We start from the raw sequence: 16,424 nt of genomic DNA, 5'->3' as shown, positions 1-16,424 counted from the left end.
GTGGGGAAGAAACAGTGATAAATATAGCATGCATTTCATTGAATTTGAATAAATAAACGGTGCCAGGTGACACTGACAATCATTATATAGGTCCAAATTGGTAAATTACGCAAGTTAATTTGTTTGGTTAATGGGATCAAGCAATTCAAGAGATTAAATACAATCTTCTGGCCAGGAAAAAAAATAGATTAAATATAATTAATTTTACTAAGAAAATTAAATTTTAATCTAGGGTTCGAATCCTATTTCGACATTTGAGTATGTGAGTTATGTGTTTAATTGATCCCTTTAAAAAAAAAAACTATAAAAATATAGGCTTCCTGAACAACGAAGGGCAGTATGTGCATGCCCATGAAAAAGACAAAAAAACTTTGAAAAATAATAATAAACAAAAATATTTAAAATATAAATTTGTTTAAAATTTAATTTATGTATACATTATTTTAAAATTGTTATCCTGATCATCATTAGCCATGGGTAAAATTTTTATTTGAAAAATATGAGCCAAAAAAATAAGAAAATTAATATATTTTGTATTATGTACCACGGATAATTACTAATTTCTTAAACTTAATCATTTTAAACAAACTTTTCATTTATTGGTCATAAAACAACTTTACATATAAATTTGATTATTAAAATTTTCGTGTTAAAATATAAAGAAAAGGTAAATAAATTATTCATATTGTTTGAAAAGGAAAGAAAATTTTCAATTAATTATAATTATTAGGCCAAAAGAATTAATTATAACTAAATGCATCATTTTTAAATATAATTTTTTAATATTTAATATTTTACTCTACTCATAGAAAAATCACAAAACTGTAAAATTAATATTAAATACTATTATATAATTATTTTTTATTTAAAATAATTTATAAAAAGCATCATCACTTCCTTTCCAAAAGTCAGTTTTATTATGCTATAAAACCAGCTACATGGGATATTGTGGATGATGCTCGGTTTTTGTATCATAAGAAATGACGTCAGACTATCTAGTATATTAGTAGAAACTCTAATTTCCATATTGATTCTTTGGCTAATATGACTCATAATTTAAAAGTTAATTTTTACTACTTTAATTATCTCCTACTTTTTTTAAAAAAAAAAATACAAATAGCAAGCCGGAGCTTGAGAGAACGAAAAAATAAAACTAACCTAATAAGCTCATGTCAAGATTACCTCCTACTTCTGAAGCAGAGGAGGCGGGTGATAGGAGTGATTATTTAGGTGATATTTATCTGATGTAATTTTTTTTTTTTTTTGAGTTATAAATGCGTGTTTGAGTTAAAATAAAAAATAAAAAATAAAAAACCAACTACGTGGGATCACCACCACGCCCATGTTTGGATCCTAGATTTATATCCCAGAAAAACTTGCGCAAACTTTCCGATCCCACAAAAAAAGAAAAAAAGAAAAAAAAAGGTTCGCGGAAACTGCTGACGTCACCCGCGGCACGTGAGTGCCCCAGCCTCACCTCCAATCGTATTAGGTATTACCCACATTTGGACCCCATCCCGTTTCGCTCCTCATTGATTCATTCATTTTCTTGCTCTCTTTCTCTAGTCTCAAACCCCGCCCTTTTCACCCCTTCCCAATTTCTGTGAACCCTAGCCTGAGAGTCCCCCCCCCCCCCTGTTGGTCTCTCCTGTTCCCTCCTTTTTAGCTTTCAGTTTTCGTTTCACTTTATTCCATAGATCTCGTTTCCATGGACCTTGGTGGAGGAGTTCGTAAGAGGGGAAGGCATGAAGCTTCCTTTAATGGCAATGGCGGCGTCAAGAAATCCAGGCCAGGTTTGTCTTTTACTTCCGACACTCTTTTACATGATAGTAGCTGGAGTGTAAATGTGTATCAAGATGCTTTACACACTGTTTGTTGCTCTTTGCTTTTCCTTCTTGGCTATATTTCTTACTTGAAGCAAAGCATTAAGAAAAAGACGGTCTTACTCTTTGAGATTTGGTGGAGATTATTTGGGGAAAATGAAAGTTGCATATCTTTGAGGTAATTTTATTAGGGTTAAGAAGGTATTTTGCTGAAAAAGATTTCTAGTTTATTTTTTTTCCCCTGGAATGGTACTTTGTTGTGGAAAAAGTGATGTCACCTTTGCGAGTTGGAAGAATTGATTGGGAGTTTCCCTTCCTCTCGCTTGTTTCTTGGCGCTTGGGTTTGTGCTTGTGTTTTGCGTTTGTGAGTAGTGCAAGATGCAAGGAAAACGCTTTTGTGGTTGTGGTTTGTTTCATGCTATGCTATAGTCACCTAAATCTTGAAGAAAATAAATAATTGGGCAAAGGTGAGCCTGTTTGTTTGTCTTCCAACATCCACACTCCAATGTGTGTATTTTTTTTTTTTTTGGTCCATAGCTGCCAGGTATGTTTGGGTCCAGTGGTTACGTTCTTACTATATAATAGCCAGTTTGCAATCTTATTGTATGCGTTAACTGTCAAGTAGAATCCTTCTTCTTGGATTGGATGGAAGCGCGCGCGCACCACTTGTAATATATTTTGACTTTAAATATTTTGCATGCAAGTTTGCTTTATTGGGCATTTCTTACCTAAAAATCTGCATCTATTGGGACTCATCTTCTTATGTGGTTAGCCCTTCGGATTTCAAGTGATTTCTGTCTTTTGTTTGGCCTGCACATACTGCTGCTAGTATATTTTTAGTTTGCTGATATTTTAGGTTGTCATGTATGATTTGTACGTTATGGATAATATCTTGTTAGTTACTGTCACTATTTTCATGTTAGAGTAAAAGACATGTACCTCCTCACAGTTTTGCTGAAATTATAGGCTTATCCTGTATATTTAAAACCTTTTCGTTAGTACAGTCATCTAACTGTGTTAATCCGCTTTACTTCTTGAACATGTCATACTAGTCCGTGGAAGTTTATTCCCCTGTAATGATGTAAATATAGAATGAAGTGGTAATTTTTATCTTCTTGTGAAAACATGTGAATTTACATAAATCTAAATGAGGTAATATTGATTTAATAGTGAGAAAAAGCTGGTATTGGCTATTATTTGAGTTGAAGCATAAAAGGTCAATGAGAAATATTAACTGAGGGGAATTAATTAATGTTCTGAAACAGAAACGGAGTCCTTTCCATCTGGTTTAGGAAGCAAATCGAAGCCATGCACAAAGTTTTTCAGGTTCAAATCTTTAACTTATCTAAAATAAAATGTAATTCAATTAGATATATTTTTAAATTGTAAATTTGTAATTTGTAATGTTTCTGAATGTCTTAGAAAAATATTGATAGACAATCTCTGCAAGTAAAATATTTGTGATTTCACTAATGAATTGGGTATTAAAGCTGTGATACAGGTTCTACATTATCTTCTAATCTTGATAACAAGACTGAACAGAAATGGTTGATTCGTCATGAACAGATCTGTTAAGTGCATGCTGGGCTATATATAATTGAATGAGGTTCTTTGTATGGAATACTCGGCCTTGGTATATTGGTTGTGTACAATACTCTACAATCTTCACCATGAAAGAGGTCGATGCAGATCAGTTAAATGGCTATAGCATAGCTATGTGAGACTTAACTCTTAGCAACATGCTTTAAAAGACATTGATTTTCTTACACCAGGAGGGTATAGTTCAATTGGCATGTGCCAATGGCTATGACAGCAGCACAAAGGAAAAATAAGGAATTGAAATATTAATTATCTTAGAGTTCTTGAATGAGTATGGTTGTGAATCTTACAAGATAACCTCTTTTATGAATTAACCGCTTTCTTGCTGACTGGAGACTAATGGATTAATCATTCTAATTTGTTTGAGTAGTCTTTCCTAAGCATTATTATGCTAAAAATTCATTTATTTAATTACCCCTTTTTTCAAAAAATTCCAATACATACATATGTGGGGCTGGAAGGGCTGAATGAATTACACATGACTTTATGATTCCTAGTCCCCTTGATTATTAGGCTTCAAAGTATGCATGACTTTTGGATGCATAGGTTCAGAAGTATAATTCCATGGAGCCAAATGGAATTGGTTCCATAAGCTTTTCTGTCCACCTAAGTTCCAGCCTGATATCAGGATCTTTGCCTGCATACAGTTAAAAATGTTAACTTTTGATCTTAGATTTTCTTTTGGGCACTGCGTAACTAACTCTGATGTACTTTTTGTTCCCATATCTCTAATAAGTCTCAAGAATAAATTTATATGTAGAGGAAGATGCTTTACTGCCCAGCAGTTGCATGATTAGATAGTTCTCAAATTAACTAGATTTTCCTTTAACCCTTTAATCATCATCTTATTATTCACTTTAATAACTCTGATTAAATTTGAACTTCAGTTCAATTAAAATTCCCTCTTATGTCATCGTCTTGCTCTCTTGCATTCTTCACCCGGCCCTCTTATTTGCCAGGGATTCGGAAGAGTCGTTTTCATTGTCAATGAATGTTGGCCTAGAACTTTAATTCCTTTTTTTTTTTCCTCTCCAGACCATAGTCCATAATACCTGAAACTTCTAATTTGAATTAGATGCCGCTCGCTGATGACTTTTCATGATCATTATTTTATTAAGATTATAGCATCGCAGTGTATTATTTTAAAATTCTTTCATCCCTTTCTTCTTGCTTTATGTTATTACATCTTTCCATATATGGAGGCTATGGAAATAATGATCATTAGAAATTTTAGTGCATATCTGTTTTCATGCTTCTTGCTAGTGCCATCAGTAACTGTTGAACAACAAATACATTTTGCATTGCCAGTTTTTCTTGATTTTCTTTGTTTGTGAGGAATGCATTTGTTTTACCAAATTGTATGATGCATTTGTACTCGTTTCAATGAAATGATCCCTTTTAATTCAATGTTTAAAGCTATATAACATAAGTATATCATGCTTATGGATCTATCTTCAATGGCTTTTGCAAGTCACAAAAAATGACAGCATCTTTTTATGTTTGTTCTAAGTTTTATTTAGAAAGGTACACAATTAATATATATTATAAAGTTAACTGAAATTATATTTTTATTTAGTGTGTGAAGCATCAAAAGATCTTGTGTGCTTATATATATGTATAAATAATAATCCGTTGTCCTGGTTTGCTCGTTCCACTGTTTGGTTTTTTTCTACTAGGAATAAGCTGCTATGGATTTCTTACTTTTTGGATGCTGTATAGCTTAGATCCTGAGAAAGTGATGTATGGGTGTCATTTTTTATTTCATGATTGGAAATGCTTTTTGAGCTACCAATGCTTAAAAAACGTTTCATCATTCCCAAGCAATTTTTCTCCTACTTGTCTTGGTATGTTTTCCCCTGAATCTCATGGAAGGCTTGTCTATATGTATTTTTTAATTTATGAATTGATATTTTTTTCTTCCAGGATTTATTTAGTGAAATTTAATGGGATCATAATATCTTCTGCTCATATGGTTTCATTGTTTGTGGTCATATAAGTAGAATCTAGGGTTTTGCCGCATCATTTTCTATGACACAGCTGTCCGTCTATATGTTTGATGCTGAATGTAGGATGATCATTGGCTTTTCCTTTTATTCTTCATTCAGTAGCGAGTTGTATCTGATGGATGGGTGGCACATTTATGGTGTTGATTTATTATCTAAATATTTAACAAATTGATTTAGTTCAGAATGAGGAGGGGGATTCTTCCTTTGATTCTATTATTCTGTTTAAAAGCATGTACGTTACATAATAGGTTTTTAATTTAAATTTAATTCATAATCATTGATGACTGTGTTTCTAACATAAAGCTTTCTTTCGGAGATGTGATGTAATGATATATCATTTTTAGCTTCACGCGAGAGTCTGGTTATAGTTGACAAGTTGTGAATATTATTTTCATTTGTTACGCCTTCCTTTTGAAAAGTAATGTCAGAAGACCTTAGGTTTTTTTTTTTTTTCAACTTTTTAAAATGATAAAACGCTTATACCTTCAGTATAGGGCATGCTGCTTAGAAACTTAAGGATATTAAATTCTAATTTAATAAACCAAATCATAAATGTATTCATTGTTTAATCCTAAGGAGTTCCTGGTCAACTACTTCGAAGTCTGCCGCTAGATTTTTCAAAAATGTGTTTTGTGGAGTTTTCAGATTTACTTCTTGAATCGAAGTGCATCTTTTATTACATTATTCTGTTTAAGCTTCGTTTTGCTGTGCATGTTTGCTGTGAAACAGTGTAACATTCTATGATTTCATGGATATGGCTGCTTAGAGATTCTTCATTCTTGGACGGATGCCAGTTTATTTGGACCTTTTCTTTTCTATTTCCCAATGATGAGTGGTGACATTAGTAATTTGATACGGATGCTCACTTGACTTTTTTAATTTATAATTGTGTTGATAAAACTTCAATTTATGCTGCTACAGTGACCTTATTGTATGTTATATGATTAAATGATGACATCTGGTCTGGCCTCATCTTTATACAGCACCTCTGGTTGTCCATTTGGCGAAGGATGTCATTTCTTGCATTATGTACCTGGGGGTATAAAGGCTGTCTCTCAGATGATCAATGTCAGTTCCAATCCTGCACTCCCACAAGCATCCAGAAATACAGCTCTTCCACCATCCTTTCCAGATGGCTCCTCCCCTCCGGCCGTTAAAACCCGCTTATGCAACAAGTATAATACTGCTGAAGGTTGCAAATTTGGTGATAAATGCCACTTTGCCCATGGTGAGTGGGAGCTTGGAAAGCCAACAATCCCATCATATGAAGATCCTCGTTCATTGGGACAAATGCAAAGCAGGGGCGGTGGGCGAGCCGAGCCCCCCCCTCCATCTCATGGAGCTGCAGCCAGCTTTGGAGCCTCTGCTACTGCAAAGATTAGTATCAATGCTTCGCTTGCAGGAGCTATCATTGGGAAAAATGGTGTCAATTCTAAGCAAATTTGTCGCGTGACCGGAGCAAAACTTTCGATACGGGATCATGACTCCGATCCAAATCTCAAGAACATTGAGCTGGAGGGCAGTTTTGATCAGATCAAACAAGCTAGTGCTATGGTTCGTGAACTTATTGCAAATGTTGGTTCTTTCTCTGGTCCTCCTGCTAAGAGCTTCGTGCCACATGGTGCTGCCCCAGCTAGCAACTTCAAGACTAAACTGTGTGAAAACTTTGCGAAAGGATCTTGCACTTTTGGGGAAAGGTGCCATTTTGCACACGGAGCCGAAGAATTACGCAAGCCTGGAATGTGATGACTTTTTGGCCCCCTCCCCTGAGTGACGTATTGTGGACCAACGTCTAGTTTACTTTCTCTGGTTTTAGCGAGTACTGAACTGTGCAGCGTTTTCTAATTTTTAAAATTTTTGTCTATCAGATTTTATTTCGCCGCATGATATTGGTGAATCGTTTATGGTTTGTTCTAAAGTTACTTGCACTCGCACCATTTATTATTTAGGGGAAGTAAAATGATAGTTTAACGTAGTTTCAATTTTTGCTAGGAGTTGCAAAATGTGCGTTTCTTGATCTCATTGATTTCCTCGGCTAAAAGCATTTAATGTCTTTTTTATTACTCCGTATAATGTTCTAACTTTTCAATTTTAGTTTACTTTTTCCTTTTTTGGGATCATTGGTTATTATATAAAATAAAAAATATTATAATATTTTAAAGTCTTGAAAATTTAGAGTTTTGTAGTTTTATGATTTCTTTTTTTTAAAATAGCAATTATGTCTTTTTTATCTTTGAAAAATTGTAAAAAAGAAATTAAAAACATTTTGAAATTTTTAAATATTAAAATGTTTTTTATTTTATGTAAAAGTCAATAATTTTTAAAAAATAAAGTTAAAAAGTTAAAGCATTAGAAAAAGGAATATTAGATAATATAGTATATGCATATGATTCACTAAATAGTGAAATTTACATGAGAATTTTTGGAGGATAAGAAAATAAAAAATGCTAGAAGCATGACCAAAACAATTATTTGTTATGTGGATTTAAATAATCTAAGTCTATATAATTAAGTCAGTGGATATGCATAGAAAAAATATGTATAATTTTTCAAATTGAATTACTAAACATCTCAATGATTTCAAAATCTTGATATTTTTACAATAATTTTGTCTATAAAATGCACTGAATTTAATGGTCTAGGAGTCCCATATATTCTACAATAATATTTACATATGCTAATGTTGCATTTGTTATAATTCTGCAAGCAAAATTAAGTTCATGGAGGTGTATGAGTGGATACTGAAATGAGGGTCTTGTATAGTTTTATGAAACTACCATGAGAGCATTTTGTTCAATGAACAAATTGAATATACAGATGCAAGATATACTATGATAATTTTCAAAATAACTTTTTTGTGATTTTCACAATAAATAAGACAAATAGAGTATATATTGGTAATTTAACATATCCAAAAAATATATTGGAAGAATATGTATATAATTCAACATATTCAAAAGATGTTAGAAGAACATATATGATGAAAATGCATCATATAACAATTACATTTGAGAAATTAGTATTATTTATTGAGATACAATAATAAGAAGTGATATCATTATTATGAGGAGTAAAATTGATATCATTATCAAGGGGAATAAAGTACATGCTATATTCTTTTTTTCTTAACCAAGGTTTGTGTCCCACTAGATTTTTCTAATGAGGTTTTTAATGAGATATCTTTATTATATATTGTGTATTTTTTTTTCTTCATTAGGTTTTTGTCCTATTGAATTTTCCTATTAAAGATTTAAAGAGGCATAGTATTATTTTATAGACATCCAAAAGGGAGTATTATAAATATTATAATATAATTGTGAATATTTATAACCTTTCAAGTTGTCCTTTGGCATTCTCCAATTAAAGATAGATAACCTACCATATGAGTGGCCTTTTAAGAGTTTTTCATAATTAATACACATGTTATATATTCTACAATTATGTAGATTAATTATTTATATGTAACTCTTGTAATATAATTTAAAGGCTTGTGGCCTATAAATAATTAATTAATAATTGTAAGCTTGTTGTGAATGAGAATCACTTTCTATTTCTTTCCCTAATTTTTTCTCGTCTTGTTCATTTCTCTCATCTCAATATTTTATATTTTCTTTATTTTTATAACAATTTAAAAATTTTATGAAAAGAGATTTATTTTATAGAGATTTAAAAAAAGTATTATTTTATATTTGGTTATAATAATAAAAAATTAATTATTAATTAATTATTTTTAAATTTTATGATATCTTTCTTGATTTCTATTTTATAAAAATAATTTATTATCATATTATTTTAAAATTTTATTATATCATTGTATCTTGCCTTCTTAAAACACTCTCTTATCTATTATATTAAATTGTTTTCAAAAACTACTCAAAGTAACTTCTTAAAATAATTAAAAATTTATTTTTTTATTTTAATTATTTTTAAAAGTTTAAACAAACAATATAAAAATTCACAAAAAGATTATTTTCAAAAAATAATTGAATTTTTTATAAAATAAGTTAAAACAAACAAACCCTTTTCTCCCTTTGGTAAATCAATTTTGCAAAATTAATTTTAAAAAATTTTATTCAAACATCATCACATTCTATTAATTAATTTATTATGTGATCAATTTTCTCAATTCAAAGCCAAACATACCCTAAGTAAATTATGAGAGGGGTTGATCTCTTTTTAACTTTGTACATAGCTTTTTCTTGAGTGAAATATATCGACCACTCCATTTAAAATGGGGAAAAAAAGACATTTTGGTAATAACATTTTTTTCAGGAATATTCCAAAGTTTTTAGAGGTAATTTCAAAAATTTGAAATCCCCATAAATGATTAAGGGAAAATATCATTAATATCAAGGATCCTAAAAATCTGAAATATCACTACACAGTGAGACCTACCTAAAAATAAGATTTTGAAAGAAAAAGCCTAATGACCCCTATGGCCTTTTACAAGTCTTAATCCAATATAAACAACAAGATATTTAATTATTAACAAGTTATCATATCTAATTAACAAGCAAACATTCATTTATGAACAAATTACAAAAATCAGTTAGCCTAATTTAATTTTACAAGTCTTGCTCCAATATAAATAACAAAATATTCATGTTATAAACAACAAAATGTTCAATTATTGACAAGTTATTGTATGTAATTAACAAACATTCATTTATGAACAAATTATAAAAATGAATAAACCAAATTTAATTTTACAAGTCTTGCTCCAACATAAACAGAAAAAAAAAATTCAAAAACTTGTTAATGGATTAAATACTTATTGTTCATATGAGGACAAGACTTACAAAACATTATAAAGATAAACATGTCCTTCCCCCAAAAATCTTATTTTCATACATGTTTATCAAATTTTTATTATCGTTCTTTGATATTGAAATGCCAGGAATCCTTAGACAATATTTTGATTAATTTTATGATATGGTCCCTTAAAACTTCCCCCCGATCCATCCCGTCAATGTTGTAATGCATGCCTTCTGGAAGTTTTCGTTGATCATAGAAGGCTTCTAACTCTGGCTCCCATAACATCGTGAAGAACATAGAAAAAAAAAAGAGCAGATCCATCAAAGATCAACCATAGACTTGTGCTAAGGCATGTAAAGATATTAAAGCTAAACTGCAAGAAAGCGCAATATGCTGTCACCAAACTATATATCAAAGTCCCGAAAGCCAAACCAATCATTAAAATGGTTAAAATATCAATTCAAAAGTTAATGATCAAAAGTATAATCAAACCATGATCAAATTAGTCATAAACAAAACATGTTATCAAACCAGTATAAACACTAGTTTAATAGTTTACTGGTTTAAATGAGTAAGATGACCTATATTTCCATGCTATTGTTACATCCTATATCAGAGGGATTTGAGGAAGATCCAAGCTATATAAATAGATGCGCTGTACGCTTTAGGCTAACTTTTTGAAGAGACAGTAATGGCCCTGTAAGACTATGCTCTATATACATCAACAGATGCCAGAACTATCAAAAACGTCAATTGGGTCAGCTAACCATGAGTTATGGGTTAAAGAAACCAATCCAAAATGCTACAGGCATATGTAGAATGTGTACAAAATAAATGCCTGCGCATAAAAAAAAAAAAACTACCTATTCTTCAAGCTTAAGCCTGCATCTACGAATTGCATTAGCTCTGGAAGCATTTTCCTCATTACATTCAGGAGATTCTTCCACCACACTTTTCTCTTGCACAACAAGCCCTCGGTTCCGGGTTAGCTTCCTGATCGGCGTTGTGACCAATGCTGGCTGGGAATTGCATGCAGTAGTCTCTTCCTGGCTGGCAATCGCTGTGCAGAACTGAGTCCTATGAGGCATTAGCTCCTCTCCATCAGGCACCATGTCCTTCATCAGCTGAAAACAATGTTTACCAAAATAGATCAATATACAAAACTGACAATGCCATATCCAACAAGTCCAACGTGTGTGTCTATGAGCTCCATTTTACAACATCTATGAAACAAACCTCAGAAAAACCAACAAATGCATCTTCAATGGGATTAAGACTTATCATAATACATACCAGCAAAAGCAATAAAATACTATAATCTTTAATTTATAGCATGCCCCAAAAATCTTAGCTTAAAAAACTTCATCCCAGTACCATGGTATGCTACTTGATGAATTATTGTTTTTTCAGCATTGGTATGGAGTGATAAGGGGTAAATGGTAACCGTCCTTACCTTCCAATCTTCAAAATCATATCTGAACACGAAATGACTGTAAGAAACTTGTTTAGACATAACTGAGTTGGATGCTGGAGCATTCCTCGGTGCTGGAGAGGAAATCGTATATTTAAGTATAGAGGAAAACGACAAAGAACAAGGTGCAAGATATTGAGTTTTCAGCAAGGGAATGTCTTACAGACAAAGTGAGAACCATTCTTATCCATGGATATCTCAGCACGACCATCTTTAACCAAGAATGATAGAGCAAACAGGTTTTCCACTGTCTGAGCAAAAGATTTCCTATTCAACATTAGGCTTTCCAGCCGAACATGTTTCTTCTTCCTCAATATCTCAAACATTGTCGCCATATTCTTGTCAGTATCAGTTCTTTCCTCTCTTGCTGCATCATCAATCTGTTCAAAACAATAAAATAGTGTAAATGCTAAATACTTGCAAAACCATTGTATAAAGTAAACATGCTTTACAAACAATTGCATTGAAAAAAGTGTCAGCAAGTTATCATACCAAGTGATTAAACATTTCATAAGAAGATTTTTACACATTGTTAGTGTTTACAAAACACTCATAATTTCCATCCACTAGAGAAATTATCGAACTGAAGGCCAATCTCAAAACACATCAGTCACATTTGATAGCAAGAAGACATAGTCAGGTATACAGATTACAGACTCAAGAAAATACTCTTCAATGATAAAAACAGTCATTTTCCCACTTGGTTTTTGTACATTAATTTGCTACCATGAGATACACATAAATAAGGAAAAACACGGCAGAAAGCAAAGTCACCTGTTGAGGCCTAGCCATAGCAGTTGGCCTCGCACGTTTTCTTTGACCTGCTACCTTCCGTTGCTTCAACTCATTTTCCATCGGACCGAGCCTTTAAATAAGTACCAAAAGGCAATAAAAAAATTATAACAGATGTTAAGACAGACAACTATATACCAGACACCATTTTAATGAGGTAAGATACTATATACTCACATGGTGCAACAGCCATGAACCTTCATGAAAATTGGTGACACAGCCAATCCAACATCTTTCCAATTAATTGAGTTTTGGGGACTCTCTTCGCTGCTCAAACCCCTATTGGACTGTCCAAACTCATTAATCATGCAGCTAACAAACTCTGAAGGGGTAGCACCGTCACTGAGCAGAGACTTCACGGAACCGACCAAAGTGGTAGCCAGGTCAAGAAGCGCCTCAGCATCTGCAACTTGCTCTCTTGGCTTCTGAACTGCAATAGCAATTAATATATAACAAAGAAATTCCAATTTTTTCTCAAATCAAGAAATCAATCAAAGAAAAAATGCAATAGAGAATACCGTGCTCATGTAACCTCTCTACTTCCTCCATGATGGTATTAAACTTTTCCGAATCCGTCTTCACCAAATCATCCCTTTTCTCTGTCACATTTTTTAAATAAACAAGTTTTCAACTTCAGATTAAACAAAAGAAACCCAGAAGTAGAAAACAAAAGAAAAATGCAAAACCGCTATTACCATTTATTAAATTCACAAGTGTCAAGTACTGAGACCGAATCGCCCTCCGACTCGCTGGGTCCTGCTCATTCTCCTGGCTCGACTCATGACCAGCGTCGTCGACTCGAGCATTCCTTAGTCGTTCGGTCTTTACAGCTCGGAGACGGTCGGCGCCATTTGTTCGGCTAGTACCGGCGGCTTCGCGTTCACGTTTTGGGATGGCTCTCATGGTTACTGAACCCAAAAGATCGACGAAGGAATCCGATAAACCCTAATTGCAGAAGTTAAGCAGCAAATGGTTAAGGAGGAGAAGGAATTCAAGGAGATCCGTTCATTTGACTTGGCGTCCCCCTCATGTTTCAAATTTAGGGCAAATAAATAAAGTGAGGTTTAAACTTTTGACAAAAAAATAAAAAATAAAAAATAAAAGGACGAGCGGCCAGTAAAAGAGCGCTAATAGTGAAATTTAAACTTCCCAAAGAAACTTTGGCTAAAAAAACAAGGAAAACATGATTAAAAAAATTCTTTTAAAATATGTAAATAATTATTAAGTACAGTAAATTGTAATCATAATTATTATTATTTAGTAGTCTCTATGTACTTGTTTGACATTTGAATCTTTGATGAAATAATACATTTATCCTCAATATCGTTGAAAATGACTATTTTAACTGTATTATTAATTAAAACAAAATAGCAACCGACTAATTGCTCTCTACAAATTTATCTATCCATCAAGTGTACTCAAAGTAATCATTTTTAGAAAGGAAGTAGTTACTTTCTAATCTATTTATAAGTCATAACTTTGTGAAAAAAAGTAGTTATGTTATATTTTATTTTAATTAATAGTACAATAAAAATAGTTGTTTTCTATAATAGTCACAGCATGCAAATATATAATTTTGTGAGAAATAAAATGTTATACAAGTCTTAAGGATTAAATAATAATTAGGGAGAATTACTATGAACTCCCATGTAAGGAATTTAATCACTAAAAAAATCCCTTGAAATGATTGAAAATTAGTTGACTTGCTTCCTGAAGAGGTTGTGAGCAAAAATCAAGCATTCTTGCCGCCTTATAGTGAAGATGGGATAGATTGTATTAAATGGTTATGGAAGGGAGGTGGGGAGTACTGGGTGGCTGGTATGTATGAAATGCTGAAGGGTCTTGGAGATCTTGAGAAGGAGGAAGTTTGGACAAGAATTTAGAAATGGAAAGGAACGAGGAGAATTCAGGTTTATTTATGGATGCTGGCTAATGGCTATCTTTTAACCTCTGTGAGACGTGGGAGGATACTTGGGACTTCTCCAGTCTGCGTGAGATGTGTTAGAGAGAATGAGGATTCACTTCATGCTGTGTGTGATTGTGTGGGGCCAAGGCAACTATGGAGTGCACTTCAATGTGAACATAAGGTGCATAATTTTTTCTCTTTACCTTTAAAGGATTGGGTTCTTCAGAACTTAAAGTTAAGTAGAAAGAATGATGAGGATTGGAGTGTGATTTTTTGATGTTGGAGTTTGGTATTCATGGTATTAGAGGAACTATCAGATGTTTGAGGAGGGTTTTGTGTGGCCTTTTGATCCTATGGCTGGAATAATGACATATGTGTATGAGGTGAAAGAGGCTTACTGGAAGGAATTTAGAGGTGGTGGCAGGATTGCTATTGATATGAGGTGGATAAAACCTAATAAGGGGTGGATCAAGTTAAATGTTGATGGTGAAGTTAAAGGTGATGGTGGATAGGCAAGTTGTGGGGGAGTGTTTAAAGATAAGGATGGTAAGTGGATGGGTGGTTTTGTGAGGTGTGTGGGTAGGTGTTCAGTGGAGGAGGCAAAAACGTGGGGTGTTTATACAAGTGTTGAGCTTTTACAGAATTTTAAAGGAGATACTGTCATGATAGAGTCTGATTCAATAACAGTTGTTAGGAGATTGGAAATATTGTTTTTATTAAGGGAGGCTGATCAGTTTACAAGGCAGATTGGTAAGCTGATGGATAGCAGATGGCAAGTTAAGGTTTTGCATGTTTTCGAGAGGGGAACAGGTGTGTGGATTAGATGGCGAGATGGGGCTTCCTTCAATCCAATGAAATTCATTTGCCGTATGACCTGCATGTGGGTCTTTCTGAGTTATTGTATAGGGATGAGAAGGGCTTAGTTTACCCGAGGATCATACTTGTTTAATTTTGTTTAGGCTTTTGCCTCACTGTTTAATAAAAAAATACGGAGTGAATATTAGCTACATCTGGCATTCCGAGGTGTTTGCCTACCATATGGATTTTTTGTTAAACCTCTTTAAATTGAGTAAACTCCCACCCTTAAAGAGCACATGCTTGAATTATCCATAAGCGAACCAAGCTATTTTACCTAGATCCAATTCAAGTTTAAATTAAAAAGAGTAAAGCTGGTAATTTAGGCCAGCCTGAAACCTTCTAAAAAGTTAGTACCTGGCTTGGATAGATGAGCTTTTTTTTAAGAAGGTACGATACTTTGATCCCAATTTGAATAAGCCCAGCTATTGGAATTTTCCAGCTCAATATGTATGTAGAGTTGGTAATTTTGGCAAAACCCGATAAGGTAGCTCAAACCCAATCGAAAAAAGTTAAGGTTGGGCTTAACTATATGGGCTTTTTTAAGAGGGTATGATACTTTAAGCTTGATCCAAATAAGTCCAGATGAATTGAACCAAACCTGAATAAGCCTATCTCACCTAAATTATCGACTCTAATAAAAAGTACTCACTTGAATTAGCCAGAAGTAAACTAAGCTTTTTCGCCTTAGGCCAATTTACACTTGAATCAACCTCACACATACTTAAATTAGCCTTTGACAATGCTATTTCACTTTTGTTTCATTTCTACACATTCTTAATAGCTATAAAATAGCTATATTATGTCTTCAACATCACTTTATGAGTTATAAATATAACACTCTAGATTTATTTTAATAAGAGATTAAGCTTTAAAATTATTAAGTTATAAAATTCATGTTCATATTGCTCTTACTTTACAAAAATCATTGATCTTGAGCAAAATATCTTTTAATATCTTTATTATTCAAGTATAAGTGCTTAATTGTGCAAACTCATTCTACTCTTAGAGAAAGTTTTATATAAGTGTAATTCATCTTCATGCATGTTGTAAAAGTGAGGTAAATATTTCCCTTGTAATCAAGAGAGGTTCTCCTCTTAAAAAAAAGGTTCACTGATGTAGTAAGTGATTGTAACAGCTCACAAGTGTTGGGATCAAACTTATGGATTGTACTGGCTTGCAAATGCCCAATTTAAACTTGTGAAAGATACTAGAAA

At 32.7% G+C, this 16,424-nt stretch overlaps 3 protein-coding genes across 3 annotated transcripts; 2 read left to right on the top strand and 1 right to left on the bottom strand.

Moving 5' to 3' along the window:
• The first annotated feature begins 1,571 nt into the window (after positions 1 to 1,571).
• On the top strand, positions 1,572 to 7,410 carry LOC129320498 (zinc finger CCCH domain-containing protein 14-like). The gene is made up of 3 exons (XM_054965991.1): positions 1,572 to 1,793; positions 3,089 to 3,149; positions 6,412 to 7,410. Exons 1-3 carry the CDS (start codon positions 1,709 to 1,711, stop codon positions 7,172 to 7,174), a joined length of 909 nt encoding a protein of 302 aa, XP_054821966.1. The 5' UTR covers positions 1,572 to 1,708; the 3' UTR covers positions 7,175 to 7,410.
• A 2,801-nt stretch (positions 7,411 to 10,211) lies between these two features.
• On the bottom strand, positions 10,212 to 13,482 carry LOC129320490 (non-structural maintenance of chromosomes element 4 homolog A). The gene is made up of 8 exons (XM_054965978.1): positions 13,142 to 13,482; positions 12,965 to 13,045; positions 12,624 to 12,876; positions 12,429 to 12,519; positions 11,818 to 12,034; positions 11,637 to 11,728; positions 11,047 to 11,307; positions 10,212 to 10,452 (listed from the first exon to the last, which is right to left on the bottom strand). Exons 1-7 carry the CDS (start codon positions 13,347 to 13,349, stop codon positions 11,047 to 11,049), a joined length of 1,203 nt encoding a protein of 400 aa, XP_054821953.1. The 5' UTR covers positions 13,350 to 13,482; the 3' UTR covers positions 10,212 to 10,452.
• An 886-nt stretch (positions 13,483 to 14,368) lies between these two features.
• LOC129320369 (uncharacterized) lies at positions 14,369 to 14,864 on the top strand. Its single transcript, XM_054965793.1, has 2 exons — positions 14,369 to 14,533; positions 14,658 to 14,864. Exons 1-2 carry the CDS (start codon positions 14,369 to 14,371, stop codon positions 14,862 to 14,864), a joined length of 372 nt encoding a protein of 123 aa, XP_054821768.1.
• Positions 14,865 to 16,424: the final 1,560 nt, after the last annotated feature.

Source organism: Prosopis cineraria, unplaced genomic scaffold (assembly GCF_029017545.1).
Source record: "Prosopis cineraria cultivar Desert tree isolate PC_DT_omini unplaced genomic scaffold, ASM2901754v1 PC9, whole genome shotgun sequence".
In the NCBI taxonomy this organism is placed as follows: Eukaryota; Viridiplantae; Streptophyta; class Magnoliopsida; order Fabales; family Fabaceae; genus Prosopis; species Prosopis cineraria.
Note: the sequence above shows the minus strand (reverse complement) of the source record. Positions and strands in the feature narration are given on the sequence as shown.

Bases quoted from the DNA above. Each gene is read 5' to 3' on its own strand.
- LOC129320498 (XM_054965991.1), top strand. From the start codon at position 1,709: ATGGACCTTGGTGGAGGAGTTCGTAAGAGGGGAAGGCATGAAGCTTCC. The intron at 1,794-3,088 runs GTTTGTCTTTTA...GTTCTGAAACAG, and splicing joins CGTCAAGAAATCCAGGCCAG to AAACGGAGTCCTTTCCATCT. The intron at 3,150-6,411 runs GTTCAAATCTTT...ATCTTTATACAG, and splicing joins CCATGCACAAAGTTTTTCAG to CACCTCTGGTTGTCCATTTG.
- LOC129320490 (XM_054965978.1), bottom strand. From the start codon at position 13,349: ATGAGAGCCATCCCAAAACGTGAACGCGAAGCCGCCGGTACTAGCCGA. The intron at 13,046-13,141 runs GTAATAGCGGTT...AAAATGTGACAG, and splicing joins ACTTGTGAATTTAATAAATG to AGAAAAGGGATGATTTGGTG. The intron at 12,035-12,428 runs GTGACTTTGCTT...TGTTTTGAACAG, and splicing joins CTATGGCTAGGCCTCAACAG to ATTGATGATGCAGCAAGAGA.
- LOC129320369 (XM_054965793.1), top strand. From the start codon at position 14,369: ATGCTGGCTAATGGCTATCTTTTAACCTCTGTGAGACGTGGGAGGATA. The intron at 14,534-14,657 runs GTGCATAATTTT...TCATGGTATTAG, and splicing joins CACTTCAATGTGAACATAAG to AGGAACTATCAGATGTTTGA.